General features: G+C 42.4%; 1 protein-coding gene across 4 annotated transcripts in view; it reads right to left on the bottom strand.

Moving 5' to 3' along the window:
• The window catches only part of CREBBP (CREB binding protein), a 166,084-nt gene that overhangs the window by 39,291 nt on the left and 110,752 nt on the right, over positions 1-16,041 (bottom strand). For all 4 annotated transcript variants that reach the window (XM_065412176.1, XM_065412174.1, XM_065412175.1 and 1 more), the window contains 2 exons: positions 6,447-6,565; positions 269-508 (listed from right to left, as the gene is read on the bottom strand). In XM_065412176.1, coding sequence (XP_065268248.1) covers positions 269-508; positions 6,447-6,565 — 359 coding nt within the window. The remainder of the gene's footprint in view (positions 1-268; positions 509-6,446; positions 6,566-16,041) is intronic.

Below are 16,041 nucleotides of genomic sequence, written 5' to 3' on the forward strand. Positions count from 1 at the left end.
GCAAGATATGTGGGATTGTGTATAATAGCAAAATATTTCAACACTTCATACTGAAAATGATATCACCACCAGTGATAGAAATTTGGCTAGAATCCTTTAGATATTTTCCACTTCCTTACTATGTTGACATAATAGTCTAATTTTTACTAGCCATTCCAACTAGTAGTTTAATTTTATTCAAAATAAATATCTAAAGGAGATTTTTTTTTTTTTACCTTCTTTGTCAAACTAATTAGTTTTTCAGCAATAATAAACTTGAAAAATATACCTTGCGTCCACAACAGTATCCAAGTGACTGCATGACAGGGTCAATCTCTTGTTCAAAGACCTCTGCGAGTTTAGTGCAAAACTTATAGACCCTGGAAGTCTTGCGATTGTAAAGCCAGGCATTGTTAAACATTAGCCAAACGTCATCCACATACTGCCACGGCTCTTGGTATTGCCCAGTATCCAATTTACGTTTAATGGTGGAAAGGTCCATAGGATTCTTCACAATGTCAAAGTAGTCCTTCAAAATACAAGAAATATCATCCATTATTTTAAGATGCACTTCTAGTTCCTACTATTTTGAACACATCCAAAAGGATTAAATGTCTCCACGAATATGTGCAAAATTGTTTATTTTGAGGCTTACCTGGAGTTTAAATGGGGTTTGGGCCTTGAGCAGAATGACCCCCTACACAGAGATGAACTGAACCCACCATAATGGACAATGGGTAAAATTTTTAAAATTGCCCAAATGACTTAGCATCCAAAGTTTCACTGTAAGACAATAGGACTTGGCTCTTAAGTTACTTAGGTGCTTTTGAAAATTTTATCCATGGTCTGTAACACTTCTATTGCTCCTTTCAAATGTCTTCACTTGAGTCTTTAAAATTGGAATCCATAGGCCAAGTTAAAGGATGCTTTAAGGAGTTCAAAACAGATCGAGTTTGAGAAAACTGCTGTGCTTGTTTTGTTAAAGTTGTTCAAACTTTTAATAGATCTCAAAGGAACTTCGAATTTTGGGAAACAGAGATTTAAAAAGAAAAATATAAAAACCAAGATCCAAAGATCACTAAGTCACCAAGTTTCACGGACATAAAAAGCTCAAACTACACTATGGACAAATTCACAAGTCAAGTTCTGTGATGGGTGCTTGACCTAGCTATATTTGAAAGTTATTCTTCTAGTCTTGAACTGATGGGAACCTGCACGCTCTCAACGCGCTGTTTAGTTTCCACCACAGAACCTAAGGCAGCAGATGATCACATTTTTCCTGTGTTGGTCTACTGTGCAGAACTTGCTCCCCCATGAAATACCCTCATCCCGGCTCCACTTAAACAAAAAACAGAACATTTTGAAGCTTCATCCACCCACATTCAAAGGTGTTTGTTGAATGATCACTATTGACCCCTATACTTATTACCTCCTCTTTCAAGCATGGCCCCTTCACTTGTTTCTGTGTGGTTGTACTTTAAGAATCTGATCTTTTATTATATTGCATTAGTTCTTATTTTGTTGTAAGGCACTCTGCAAAGTGTGTAGAGTTATCAGAGGGTGCGGAGAAAGTATGTTATTAAAAATCATCATTAGCCGTGTCACAACTTGGCTACATTCCAGATGGCCATCCGATGAGGCCATCATCTACTTAGGCTATGTTTACACTTTAACTGCTACAGGAGCATAACTGCACTGGTGTAACACTTCATTGTAGACACTCACTAGAGCAACGAGATGGCTCTCCCGTCGCTGCAGTTAATCCACTTACCCGAGAGACAGTAGCTAGGTCAACAGAAGAATTATTCTGTCGACCTAGCACTGTCTAGAACAGGGGTTAGGTCAGCTTAACTACGTCGCTCAGGGTCTGGATTTTTTACACCACCAAGTGGCATAGCTGTGTCCAGGGCCGGCTCTAGGCACCAGCAAAGCAAGCAGTTGCTTGGGGCGGCAGATTTGCAAGGGGCGCAAGAATCCAGCATGGGAGCTGAGAACCAACAGGGGGCCCTGGGAGCTGTAGTTCCTTGGTTAGCTCCCTGCCTATAGAGCCAGCCCTGGAGCAGGGAAAGAACTACATTTCCCAGCATTCCCTTGGCCACTAGCAACAGGAAAGGGTGGGGGAAGGAATATGGTACTGAAATCTGCAGCTTGCTGTGAATGGTAGGAACAGAGCCAGCTCTAGGTTTTTTGCCGCCCCCCCCCTGCACCCCTGTATTGCCCCAGCCCTGGACTCTCCCCCGCCCACACCCCCTGCTGCCCCAGCTCTGGCCGCCACCTGCACTCCCCCGCCCACACCCCCTGCCACCTCAGCTCTGGCCCCCACCTGCACTCCTCTGCTGCCCCAGTCCTGGGCTCTCCCCCCCCCCCCCCCCCCACGCCCCCTGCCTCCCTAGTCCTAGGCTCTCCCCCCCCCCCCCCCCGCACCCCCTACCACCCCAGCCCTGGGCTCTCTCCCACCACCCGCACCCCCTGCCGCCCCAGCCCTGGGCTCTCACCCCACCCGCACCTTCTGCCGCCCCAGCTCTGGCCCCCATCCGCACCTCCTGCCACCCCAGCTCTGGGCTCTCCCCCAAAGAAGGAATTGGGGGGACTAAATGGACGGTGCACCTCTCTATCTGAAACCTAGCAAGGGAGGTATGTGGATCCCACTAGAATTTAAAATGAAAAGTAAGGGAGGGGAGGCTCTGGACCTGGGCAGCTTTAGATACAATACCAGGCACTTAGGAGGATTTCCACTTCTGAGCCATGGAAGCAGAAATTGACTTTTCCTTTCCAGATATAGCTAATATTCAGAAAGGGAATCTAGCACCTGCCTTCCAGATTTGAACACCCTCAAAATTCAGGAGTGCTCAAGCTCAATTTGGGCAGCTGTTACATCATTTCCCCCAAATCAAATATACTGATCCACTGTAACTTGCTGTAGAAAAAGTAGAATAAATTGAGCAAGAAATGCTTCCCAGTGGTTATTAGGACTGGAATTGCTATTTTCAACAGCCATTGCTTGTTGTTGTTTTTTTTAAGTTTTAGTTTTATTTGTTTAAAAGGAAGACTGTGATAGTGCATTCCCCATAGAAACAAAGAATGGAACAAAAGAATAATCAAGGCACCTCAACTTTTCCTCATTTATGTAGGACAGTCTTATAATATGCATCCAGATATCCTCCAGTCACACAAGCTGAAAATTGTTCCACTTTACTGCAGTTCTGTAACCATATGGGAACCAATCCTGTCTGTGTTCTGTGCACATCCAAAATTCCTGCTGAATGACCCGCCCTGGGAGCGAGTTACCAGTGACCCAGGGCTGGGGCGGCAGGAGGGTGCAGTTGGGGGGGGGGGGGGGAAGGGGGAAAGCCCAGGGCTGGGGTGGGGGGCAGCCCAAAATTTTTTTGCTTGGGGCAGCAAAAAACCTAGAGCCGGCCCTGGCTGTGTCAACCTAACTTTTTAGTGTAGATCTGGCCTCACTCTATAGTATTGGAGGGATGCAAAAATGCAGCTTTTGAGACACGATTTTATGCTACAGTCTTATTCGGTGACTATAAAACACCAAAAATCTTATTGTGCTATAAAATCTGAATACATTCCTAGAATTACTCCGCTATAACTTTCATTTTCCTAGATCCAAATGATGACTGAAGGTCTTCAGAAGAAAAAATAATCAGTGTTTAAAACAGATACCGTACATGGGATAATTTCGTTTAAGGAAAGGAAAAGTTAGGTTACTCACCCTGTGCAGAACTATAGTTCTTTGAGATGTGTGTGATGGGTGCTCTGCTTCAGGTGCGCATGCACCTCCTGATCCATTGATCAGAGATTTAGCAGTGTCTGTCCAGCCTGCACATGCACACTACACAACCGTGTGCCACACACAGAGTACATAGGGCTGCATAGGCAAACGGCCCTCTGTCCAAATGTTCAACAAAGAACAGTCCGAAGCAGAGGGGATGGAGGGTGGGTAGTGGAGCACCGATCGGGGGACACACCTCAAAGAACCACAGTTACTCCACAGGGTAACCAACATGTTCTTCTTCGAGCATTCTTCCTATGGATTCTCCACTTAATCTCAACTATACATACAAAATGATGGGGTCTAAATTAGCTGTTACCCCTCAAGAAAGAGATCTTGGAGTCTTTGTGGATAGTTCTCTGAAAACATCCACTCAATGTGCAGTGGCAGTCAAAATACTAACAATGTTAGGAACCATTAGGAAAAGAATACGAAGACAGAAAATATCATAATGCCACAATAGAAATTCATGGTATGCCCACACTTTGAATAGCGTATGGAGTTCTGGTCGCCCCATCTCAAAAAAGATATGTCAACCAAAAAAGTCTAACTTCTTCTGACTTTTTTCATAGGGGGTAGATCTCGAGTAATGCTGTTTGCCCACTTATTTACAGTATCCACCACCAGGGAATTAGGTATAGGCTCCAAAAACAAAAATTCTGGCTCTCTAGGAGCAACATAGTATTTCTTACCCACCAAATTACAAGTTGTTGGGATAGTGGAAAGAGTGTGTGCCACAGTCTTTGTTGGATCCAGGAGCGCTTAATTAATGGATAGTCCAGCAGCTTGTGTTGCGAGTCTTTGACCTCAAGAGGTATCTGAAGGGTGTCAGCCACCCTCTTTCACAAGGTCCCTGAATTGTTCAAAATTGTTGGCTATTAGTGGTGGTGGAGACAGGACTGCTTTGGCCAGATAGGAGGATAAAATAGGAGTTTATGGGCAGCCTCCTTTATCAGCCCTAGTCTCCTGTTCTTTAAATGTCTACTAAACCCCCAACATGAGAAGGAACTGTGCAACCCTACTCCCCGCCCCCAGTGCAACAGTGCCAGAGGTCTGGCAAATTGCTGCTGACACAACCCAAGGATCCCAGTACAGTAACTGGGGGGCCCCATACTAGAGAGTAGATGGTGCCCAGGACTAATCCCACCTTCCCTGTCATGGATGAGGATACAGGTTCCTGTATGGATGTTGAGTGGAACACTACACTGATAGGGGAGATGGACAATTCTCCTCAATCTCCTTCAATGGTGGGGCATCAACAGAAAAAGGTGGAGAGCCTTGTGGTACTGGGAAACCATGTTAATCTGGAGACCGGGATCTTGGTACCAAGTTGTTTGGCACCCAGAAGTAGTGGAGAGTCCGGCTTATCTAAAAGAGACAAGTCCCTGGAGTAAATGCCTGTGGTACTGAGTGGATCAATACTGTGCAATAGCTGAGGTGGATGGGTACTGTCGATTTGGAACACGTTGGTGCCGAGGCTGAAAGTGTCTGGTGCTTTCATTAGTCCAGTACTGATGAAATGGTAAGTCTGACAGACACTGCCATTCTAAAGGAGTGTGCATCCTAGACTTCACCTCCCTGTCCTTCACAGATGGTACTGGGGGCCTGCCGGAGCCATGCTTCTCCAAAGTGCTGTAGGATCTCCCGGCCCCACCAGTACTGGAAGAAGAACCTTTTGCCTCCGCAGTACCAAGCCAAGAAGTCAAGGCCTCCAGCACCACAGACTTAGCATGCAATTGGGGCCTTTGGGAGCTGGCTCCTTGTGGTGGGAGACTGAGCTTCTCTTCTTTGGAGCTTTCCCTGAGTCCTCCAAAGTCTTCCCCTTCTTAGGGGAGACCTGGGCTGAGGTTGGAGGGGCACTGGAGCTGTCTGGAAACAGACGTACTAGGGGAGGGGGGAATGTGTCCCCTGACATGACTTGATAGCAGGTGGAAGGGAGGGAATGCTCCATCATCAGAAGTCTCAGTTTGGTCTCTCAATTCTTCCATACTCTACATTTGAGAGCTAAGCAAAAGTTACACTTTTGCTAGATACGGAACTCTCCCAAGCAGCAGATGCACTAAGAGTGACCGTTGCTGACTGGGATAGCCTCCTGACAAGAGAGGTAGTGTTTGAAAAAGGGAGAGGAAAAAGTCAATCTTCTCATTATCATCTAACCAATTCTATACTAAAGCAAGTAACACTAATCAGAAACACTAAACTTACTAAAAGAACAACTGTAGAACACGCTGAAGAATGGACAAGGCAGACATGCTAGAGCTCCATCTCAGGTCAAGGCAGCAAAGAAGGAACTGAGGATGGTTCACCTGTGCAGCCCTATATCTCCTCGATAGGTGGCCCAAGGTTGTATAGAGCGCAGGTGGGGGCCAAACAGACACTGCTAACGGAGCGTCTCCAATGAAGGGGCTTGAGAAGCCCATGTGCACCTAAAGTGGAGCACCCATATGGTCACTATTCGAAGAAGAGCAACTTGTACATTCTGGTTCCCATGGAAATTCAGACATTCATTCTTAACTCCTAACTAGACTCAAGGAGAGAAAACTTTAAGGGCACACAGCTGATGTTCCCATGACCAGAGACAACTTGAACAAGCACAAAGATATTAGGCAAATGAGTTTACAAAAATAAGAATTATGAGATATCATACATGCATATACCACGAAGGCTTTTAATGCTAACTCACTGGAATCCCTAGGAGCTGAGGATCCACAGGCTGTCTGAAAGGAAGGGACTCTGGGTCCTGCCGGTACAATGCTTCAAGGGTAGGCATGAGGGCCTGGCGCAGCTCTTCAGGTTTAAAGACTGTTTTAAAAGAAACAAAAACCCCAAACACAGTTAAAATACAAAGAAAAGAATTTCCTTCAGATATTAAAACTGCTCTATTCTATATACTTTAAGACAGAATTTTGTCATTATCAAATAATTTCTCATCTCCAAACAACTAGGTTCGTTATTCCTAATGTGTTTTTTTCATTCTGCTGTGCAGATCGGAGGCAGAACTAGACCTGAATCACCAGGACACTTTGGCTTTGCCTTTCTTGAAACCTTGCCAGAGAGTATTTCCAGAATTTCAACATATTTATTAACTTCATGACTGCAGATTAACAATCCTACCCTGTTAAAGGTATCTTTCTACTGGGCAGAGAGGGAAATTTGGCCATAACTGATTAACAAAACAATAAAACTTTAATGAGGGATGGAATAGAGCACCAGGCTAGTCAAAGAAAAGATAATCAGTTAAGAACAATTCCCCTCCGCCCCCCAAATACGGCCATGTCTGTTACCCCTACTGAGATTTTTAAAGCAAAGAAAACTGCAGGGAGGGACTAAAATTTGCAGAAAACTGTATGTCCAAGTTCTATTGTCTATAATATGGACCAATGACCAGATAGCTTGATAAGTGGCATAAGAAATTTCTGATCAGGATTTAGTAACAGTATCAGTATTCCAAAATCAGTTACACTTTCCTGAAACACAGTTTCAGCCACCCAGTAACAGATGATTCTGATGCCTTGTTTTGCTCTCAGCAGTGGATTGACAGGACAAAAAAGGAGATTTTCTGAAAAACTTTGAAGTAATTATGGAGTGCTCTTTGCACATCCAAAATATATCAGACTTATTATTTTGGATGAACATAGCCTTGACAAAAAGGAGAAGGGAGGGAAGACTTCCTCCTGAGAGCAGTGGAAAAATGCGCATTAACCTTAGGAATGAATGTTGGGTGTAGGAAAACCACCACACAGTTTAAAAATCTGCGTTGCTGAGAGGATGAAGACTTTTGGTGAAGAGGTCCAAGACGAAGTTTTGTTAAGCCATTCAAATCCAGGTGGAGAGTTTGGGGGATTACTCCGTATAGCCTTCTACGGCTTATTAATGGTTTTTGTCCTCAGAAATTGCCTGACGTGGAGAGGAGATTAGTCGGTTTGTCCACACCCAAAATATTTGATATTGTCAAAGTATGCCAGCACAGAGTGTTGGCCTTCAGACCTAGAGACAAGGAGCTTGACATTACTGTAATTTATACTGCAAAGTGGCATCAAGTGCTGTCATTGTGATTTGATAGAACTTGACCCCATCTTGACACTGGTATTGATGACTAAACACAATGTAGGGAAACAGAGAATTGGGCCCAAGCTATCCTGTAGGAAATTTGGAATTTGGCCTTGGTATGCTTGGCTCTGCACCATGCACTGAATTTTCCCTATAATCTGTTATGCCAGAATATAAACTCTTTGGGACAGGGAATCATTCTTTCTGCATTTTTGTACACTGCCTAGCACAATGGGTGAGCACCACCTGAAACCAAATTAAAACAAATCCAAATTTGTAGATTTCTTTCTCGAGAGTTGGAATGTGTTTATAACCACAGACTCGAGTAACTATTTTTTTAATTGCTTCTTCTTAATATCCAAGTGGATTAATGGGGCCCAGATTCTGGGTGGTAAAAGGAACCTTGAGTAAATGTCTCTCTCCTGGAGGACTGTGAAGAAAAGAAGCAGAGGTAGAAGGGAGGATTATTTGAGGTGAAATCTGCATAACATGGCCACCAAGGTCAGAGAGGTGCCACTAATAAAATGGAGGATTTTCTCAGTCAGATCTCATCTGTTCTGAAGATCAGAGATGCTGAAGGACAGATAGGAGCTGTTTTAGATAGGCTTTGGAGACAGCGTCTAAGGCAAGCATGTCTGGAAAAGAACAGCATGCTTTTAGTATTTTGTTTGGATGTAAAAGTTCCAACTATTGCCATTCTTGACTAGTAGAGACTCCATTCCATGGATTCATCCACTTCCTGCTCAGCCAGCTGAACACAGGATGAACTCCCTCTAGGTATTAAGAATTCCTTTATTCTTGCGAAAGGATCTGTAATCCCTACCTTGTTGCTTTGGAGAGGGAAACGATTTCTTTACTGATAACTTTAACAAGAAACTTCCAGAAAAGCTTTCCCCAAGAATATTTGGAACCTGACACGAGATGTTTAACTTGTAAATCTGTTTTTCGTTATCTTAACTAATGGTGCCTTCTGCCCATTGCAACTGTCTTCAGAAGTGAAATGAATCCAGAAAGAAGTCTTAAATAACTGCTGCTGTTGAAGAAATCTCTGAAACACTGATTTAAGTTCCCTGGATTGTTTTTGGCACTTCCTCCTGGAAAATGTCAGTCAAGGCAAAAATAATTAATGCAAAGCAGGTGGAAGCTACAAGACAGTTGGGATGCAGCCAGCACCTTGCAGACCTCATGGAGCGCTGATTCCAGTCTCCTAGTCATGAGTATCATATGCAGGAATTCTCCTTCCGAAGGGATCCACGTTCTCTTGAGAACTTTTGAGATTGCTTAGAAAGCCTTTTATTAAGAAACTCCCACTTACATTTTGTGGCATTCTCCAAGAAGGAACGAAATGGGATGCGGAATTTCTTTTTAGAAGAAAAGAGAAAGTTCCTCCTACTGGCTGTGCAGTCTTGGTGGTGTGGCTTGGATACTTTGGAATTTAATGGTTCTGGATTATTTCATTTAATAGATTTTAAGGCCAAAAGAGATCACTATAATAATCTAGCCTGACCTTCTGCATAACAGGACATAGAATTTCCTGGACATTGAGCCCACTAACCTGTAGCTAAGCTAGAGTACATCATTTAGAAAAATATCCAGTCTTTAAAAGACTAAAAGAGATGGAGAATTTACCATATCCCTTGCTATGCAGTTTTAATGTTTAATTACCCTCTCTGTTAAAATCTGCATCTTATTTTCAGTCTGAATGGTTTTTTTTTTTTTTTTTTTAAACACACCTCAGCTTACAGACACTGGATCTTGTTATGCCTTTCCCCCCAAAATATATAGGTAACTGATCATTTCACAATTTAGCCTTCAAAGTTTTAGGAGGAAAAAACCTCTTTAGTTTCATCTTCAGAACCCTCGGCCTCTTAAGGTATGAAAAATAAGGCGAAAAATGCTTGTGGGCAGGGGATTTCTTCTTTTCTTCCTATGCTGTTCAGATTCCTTCAGAGGGGGAAAAAATTCCTTTTATAGGGCTTTTCTTTTTGAGAAACAATTCTCTGGGTTTTCCTTTTCAGGAAAGAAGTCCTGTGAATATGAGAAAGATGAACAGAAGCTAGCATTAAACCACCACATATCCCATTTTGTCTTGGTGTGTGATGGCTGAAAGAAACATGACCTTTGCCTATATCATCATCATCATCATCAATTATCTGTTAAGTACCAACATTATACCGTAAATTGGTTTAGAGGGAGTCCTGGTTGAAATCATTCAGGGGAAAACTCTTAGAGAAGATTAGAGCAGCATCCTTGAAATTACTGAAGACAATATTTTTGGTTCTCTATTTACTTGTAATCTTTTCAGTAGAGGATCCTGTTGGGTGGGGAAAGAAATCAACTTAGCTGTGAGGCTTCTGAACAGCTGAAATGAAGTGCTCCTTCAAGTCTACCTAGGAAGATTCCAGGGAGAGATATCAAGCAGTCTTGAATTAATAAAAATTCCAAACTGTCCTTACTTTGTGAAGGAAGGGGGCTGAGAGAGGGGGACAAGAAAAAGCTCAGCCTGCAAAAGAAAAAAAAAGAAAAAGGTTCCCTTCCATGGTGTATTTGAAGTGGGACAGAACCTCATTTTCAGAGAAAATGGATATGGGAGAGGTTGCCCTCATTTGTAATGCAGGCTTTGTGAAGAGCCTGCAAAATAACTTTTGGTCATTTTATAATGAGAGATGTTTTCAGTCACTCCTAACCTTCCTTAAGTCCCACTACTTGGGCTGAAATTTTCCATGCTTGGTCTCTGACCAAAGGTAGACTTTTGGTATCTGAGCAGAGCTTCAAAAGACAAGGAGAATGAAGCTCCTTTTTAATATATATTTTAAATAGAAATTTCATAAAAGCAGTTACATTAAGAGAGCATTACAGTTGCATGCTTCAGAATTTAATCAGGAAATGCCATATTTTTCTACAATTACACTGGTCTACAATTTTTGAGAAGTCGTCTGCTTCAGAGATAAAATGTGCTATTTATTATGTAATTTGATGTGCTGAATTCAAATATGACAATTAAAACAACTGATTGGCTACTGTTTCTAAGATATTTAAGTTTTTACATTTTATGTCTATGTATATTGTGTAGATAGAGTTTTAATCATAAATTGTAAACCTAGGTCTTTTCATGTGTTTATGGTTGCTTTACATAATAATATTTCACCTGTCCTGTTTATGTAACACTTTAAAAATCAGCAAAAGGGTTATATAAATAAAATTTATTATGAAACAAAAGGCAAAAAACTATTCTGTACATAGTTTAGTCCTATTCAGTGTTTACTCGGCGCTTCTTGGCTTGTCTCTTGTATTCATTAAATGGAGCATCTCTTGTCACTGTCCAGCAATAGTCTGCAAGCATTGATGGGCTCCATTTGCCCTGATAGCGTTTCTCCATTGTTGCAATGTCCTGGTGAAATCGCTCGCCGTGCTCGTCGCTCACTGCTCCGCAGTTCGGTGGAAAAAAATCTAGATGAGAGTGCAAAAAAATGTATCTTTAGTGACATGTTGCAACCAAGGCTTTTGTATGCCTTGAGGAGGTTTTCCACCAACAACCTGTAGTTGTCTGCCTTGTTGTTTCCGAGAAAATTTATTGCCACTAACTGGAAGGCTTTCCATGCCGTCTTTTCCTTGCCACGCAGTGCATGGTCAAATGCATCATCTCGAAGAAGTTCACGAATCTGAGGACCAACAAAGACACCTTCCTTTATCTTAGCTTCACTTAACCTTGGAAATTTTCCACAGAGGTACTTGAAAGCTGCTTGTGTTTTGTCAATGGCCTTGACAAAGTTCTTCTTCAGACCCAGCTTGATGTGTAAGGGTGGTAACAAAATCTTCCTTGATTCAACAAGTGGTGGATGCTGAACACTTTTCCTCCCAGGCTCCAATGACTGTCGGAGCGGCCAATCTTTCTTGATGTAGTGGGAATCTCTTGCACGACTATCCCATTCGCAGAGAAAACAGCAGTACTTTGTGTATCCAGTCTGCAGACCAAGCAAGAGAGCAACAACCTTCAAATCGCCACAAAGCTGCCACTGATGTTGGTCATAGTTTATGCACCTCAAAAGTTGTTTCATGTTGTCATAGGTTTCCTTCATATGGACTGCATGACCAACTGGAATTGATGGCAAAACATTGCCATTATGCAGTAAAACAGCTTTAAGACTCGTCTTCGATGAATCAATGAACAGTCTCCACTCATCTGGATCGTGAACGATGTTGAGGGCTGCCATCACACCATCGATGTTGTTGCAGGCTACAAGATCACCTTCCATGAAGAAGAATGGGACAAGATCCTTTTGACGGTCACGGAACATGGAAACCCTAACATCACCTGCCAGGAGATTCCACTGCTGTAGTCTGGAGCCCAACAGCTCTGCCTTACTCTTGGGTAGTTCCAAATCCCTGACAAGGTCGTTCAGTTCACCTTGTGTTATGAGGTGTGGTTCAGAGGAGGAGGATGGGAGAAAATGTGGGTCCTGTGACATTGATGGTTCAGGACCAGAAGTTTCATCCTCTTCCTCTTCCTTGTCTGACTCAAGTGAGAATGATTCTGGTGCATCAGGAACCGGCAGTCCTTCTCCGTGGGGTACTGGGCGTATAGCTGATGGAATGTTTGGATAATGCACAGTCCACTTTTTCTTCTTTGACACACCTTTTCCAACTGGAGGCACCATGCAGAAGTAACAATTGCTGGTATGATCTGTTGGCTCTCTCCAAATCATTGGCACTGCAAAAGGCATAGATTTCCTTTTCCTGTTCAACCACTGGCGAAGATTTGTTGCACAAGTGTTGCAGCATATGTGTGGGGCCCACCTCTTGTCCCGCTCTCCAATTTTGCAGCCAAAATAAAGGTGATAGGCTTTCTTAACCATAGTGGTTATACTGCGCTTTTGTGATGCAAAAGTCACTTCACCACAAACATAGCAGAAGTTATCTGCACTGTTCACACAAGTACCAGGCATCTCTGCTCACTTTGGCTAAACAGAAATGTGTCCCTTTACAAAATCAAACACTGACAAATAAGAGAGCACGACACTGTATAATTTCTAGAGCTGATATAGGGCAATTTGTTCAGCAGAGTGATGTAAGCTTTGTTATGATTGCATCATCCATGACTTCTAGGAATAACATGATGCAATTCATATCATGTATGACGCAATACCAGCTTCAGATTGCATCATTCATTGTTTTGCCTAAAAAGCAAGTACTGTCCAAACCCAGTCATAGATTTATTCATAGATCCAGTCAAAGATGTATTTTAGTCATTTCTGGTTTCAATTGAGATCCCTTCCCTTTATAACTCACTTATCCTCCGCCATTCCCAAGTCAAGGGTCGTATATACTGACCCAATAGCATATCTTGAAAACTAGAGCCAATCAACAATTTTAAGTATCATTTTCGTTCTCAGTGACCCAGAATTAGTAAAGTTTGACTACATTTATTTCAGAAGCATTTTGGCTGTAGAGCAGTGTTATAGGTCTTGTAGTACTGTGTACCAGCATGCATTCTAACCAATCCATGAAAGTCATTTTAAATGAAAAGTACACAATAAGCCACAGCTTAATGCAGACTAACCATTAACAGAGTAATAGTTAAAATGTTTTGGCATATATAAATCACTCACATTTCTAGTTAAGGAAAGCTTTGCCGCTGTTTGAAAAGAAATTGTATAATACGTGGCTAGGACTAAGTTATTAAAATACTTGGTTAGAGAGAAAACATTACAGAATTTGTCAAAAAAGATATTCTAGACCATTCTGACAATGAAATTTGTGTTACTACATCATGTAATAGTTTTTGTAAGATTTTAGGGAAAGTTTATATGTTGTGATTGGGAAATAATGTTACACTGAAATTATAGACGATATTATAATGCATGCATGGACAGTGGGAAGGTTTCGCATACAATCTCAACTTTGGTATTTTTTCAGAGTGCTTTCCTTAACCTTCATTTTGTATTTATATGGAATTACATTAAGCATCTAAGAAGCATGGAAGAGTAAAATACAATTAAGTGCATATAACAAAATGTTATACAGAATCTTACCAAACCATCTGTTCTGCCACCGGTTTACTTACTTATTTTTTTATTAACAATACAAACAGTAAATCAAGTGACAACATTGTAGCTGCAATCAGTGAAGCTTCTTTAATTGGGTGCAGAAGTTTCTGTTGAGACTCTTTCTTTCCTTCCTTCCCTCCCTTATAATCTGATTACTGAAGCATTCTCTACAGTAACTTGGAATGAAGCAATTATGTACCAGAAGTCCCAGTAATAAATATTACCATTAGTAGCTAGCACTTGGCAATATATAACTATTAATTGTAGCATGAGTGTCTAACTACTGGTAATGAGCGATTAAGGTTCATAATGTTGCTTTAATAACTTAAATATTTGAAAAGGTTCATGATTGCAGTGTGCAGAATAATCCACTTATGCTGCTCATCCAGGTATACTAATCAAATTACACATGTACAGACTAATCTGAGTGGATTACACAGTAATTTGCCTGAGTGATGGGAGGTAATTTCTCTCTCATAATTAAGTTCATTACTACTACAGTGGGCTTTTCCTTCTTGTCATCCTGCCTTCAGTCCATAGAAGATATCTCAATCACTGAGATAGGTTTTAACTTGGCCACTCTTGAAACCCTGCCAGTTCTGTTTGGCCTCCATGGAGGATCACACATACTCTGAATTAGCTTCCCTACTTCCACAAAGCCATGAGGTTCTCTCTTCAAAACATGCTTAAAACTTTCACATTTAACTTTTATTGCTGCTTTTTTGAGCATAATTAGGTGGTGTTTTTTCTGGCTCGAGTGATGGGTTTTTCTACACCAGAGCCTGCAACAGTGTTCACGTGAAGAAGTGGACAACAATCCACTGAAGAAGAATCATGGCAGTAAGTACCTGTTACTTACCTGTAACTGGAGGTTCTTCAAGATAAGTGGTCCCTATCTATATTCCACTGAGGGTAACACGCATGCTCCACATGTCCGGAGCTAGAGATTTTGAAAGCAGTAGTGTCTGTTGGTCCGTGAATGCACCTTGCTCCACCTCATGGTTTTGTCTGAGGCGGCGATAAAGGGCAGGGCAGACCAACCATGCCCTCAGTTCCTTCACCACCACAATTCAAGAGAGATCCACAGCATAGGGGAAGGAGGATGGGACTGAAATACAAATAGGAACCATACATCTCGAAGAACCTGCAGTTACAGGTAAGTAACCACCTCTTCTTTTCTGAGTGATGGTCCATACTGTATTCCATTGAGGGTGATTAACAAGCAGTACCTAGTCATGAGGAGGGGTGCGTGAGGAGATAACCGAACCGATGACTGGACAACAGCTCTGTGGAATGGGGCATTCATCGCAGAATCTTGTTCCAAGGTGTAATGCGAAGCAAAAGTATGTACCGAACTCCAGGTGGCCGCCCTACATATGTCCATAAGCAGTGCATCTTGAAGCACAGATATAATTGATGCTTACACTCTTGTGGAGTGGGCTCATACCAAGGGGTGGAGACAGTCCCAATAACCAATAGCAGAGCATAACACACCCCAAAACCTACTTAATCCTCTGAGTGGATATCGCCTATCCCTTAATCCTTTCTGTTATAATGATAAATAGTCAGGGGGACTTCCTGAATGAGCTCATTCTCTGCAGGTAGAAGGCCAAGGCCCTGCAGACGTTGAGGGAGTGAAGGCGCTCTCCTCCGCCAAGGCGCAAGGCTTCGGGAAGAAAAGCAGGTAAGTGTATCAGCTGATTAAGGTAAAAGTGGAATACGATCTTTGGCAGAAACTTGGGGTGCATACGCAAAGAAACCCTGTTCTATAGAACGTGGTAAAATGGGGGTCCACTATTATGGCCCCCAGTTCGCCTACCCTTCTCACAAAAGTAACAGCAACCAAGAAGGCGACCTATGTGGAAAGGAGAGACAGGGCCATGAGGCTGAAGGTTCAACGGGCGAATTCATTAAGGTCAAAAGGATGAGGTTGACGTCCCACTGTGGGGGCGATAGGCTGAATGGGTGGATAGGTCTAAAGGAGTCCCTTCCAAAACCCGCTAGTCAATGGATGCATAAACACACAGTGTCCTTCTATGAGGGGTGGAAAGCACTAATAGTTGCCATGTGCACCTTGATGGAATTAAGAGCAAGGATGCCTTCGGGGACAGAAGGTAGTCCAAAATAAGGGGAATATTCACATTCTCAAGGGCTTGACCCCTCTGTTGGGCCAGGAAGTGA

Source organism: Emys orbicularis, chromosome 10, assembly GCF_028017835.1.
Source record: "Emys orbicularis isolate rEmyOrb1 chromosome 10, rEmyOrb1.hap1, whole genome shotgun sequence".
Classification (NCBI taxonomy): Eukaryota; Metazoa; Chordata; order Testudines; family Emydidae; genus Emys; species Emys orbicularis.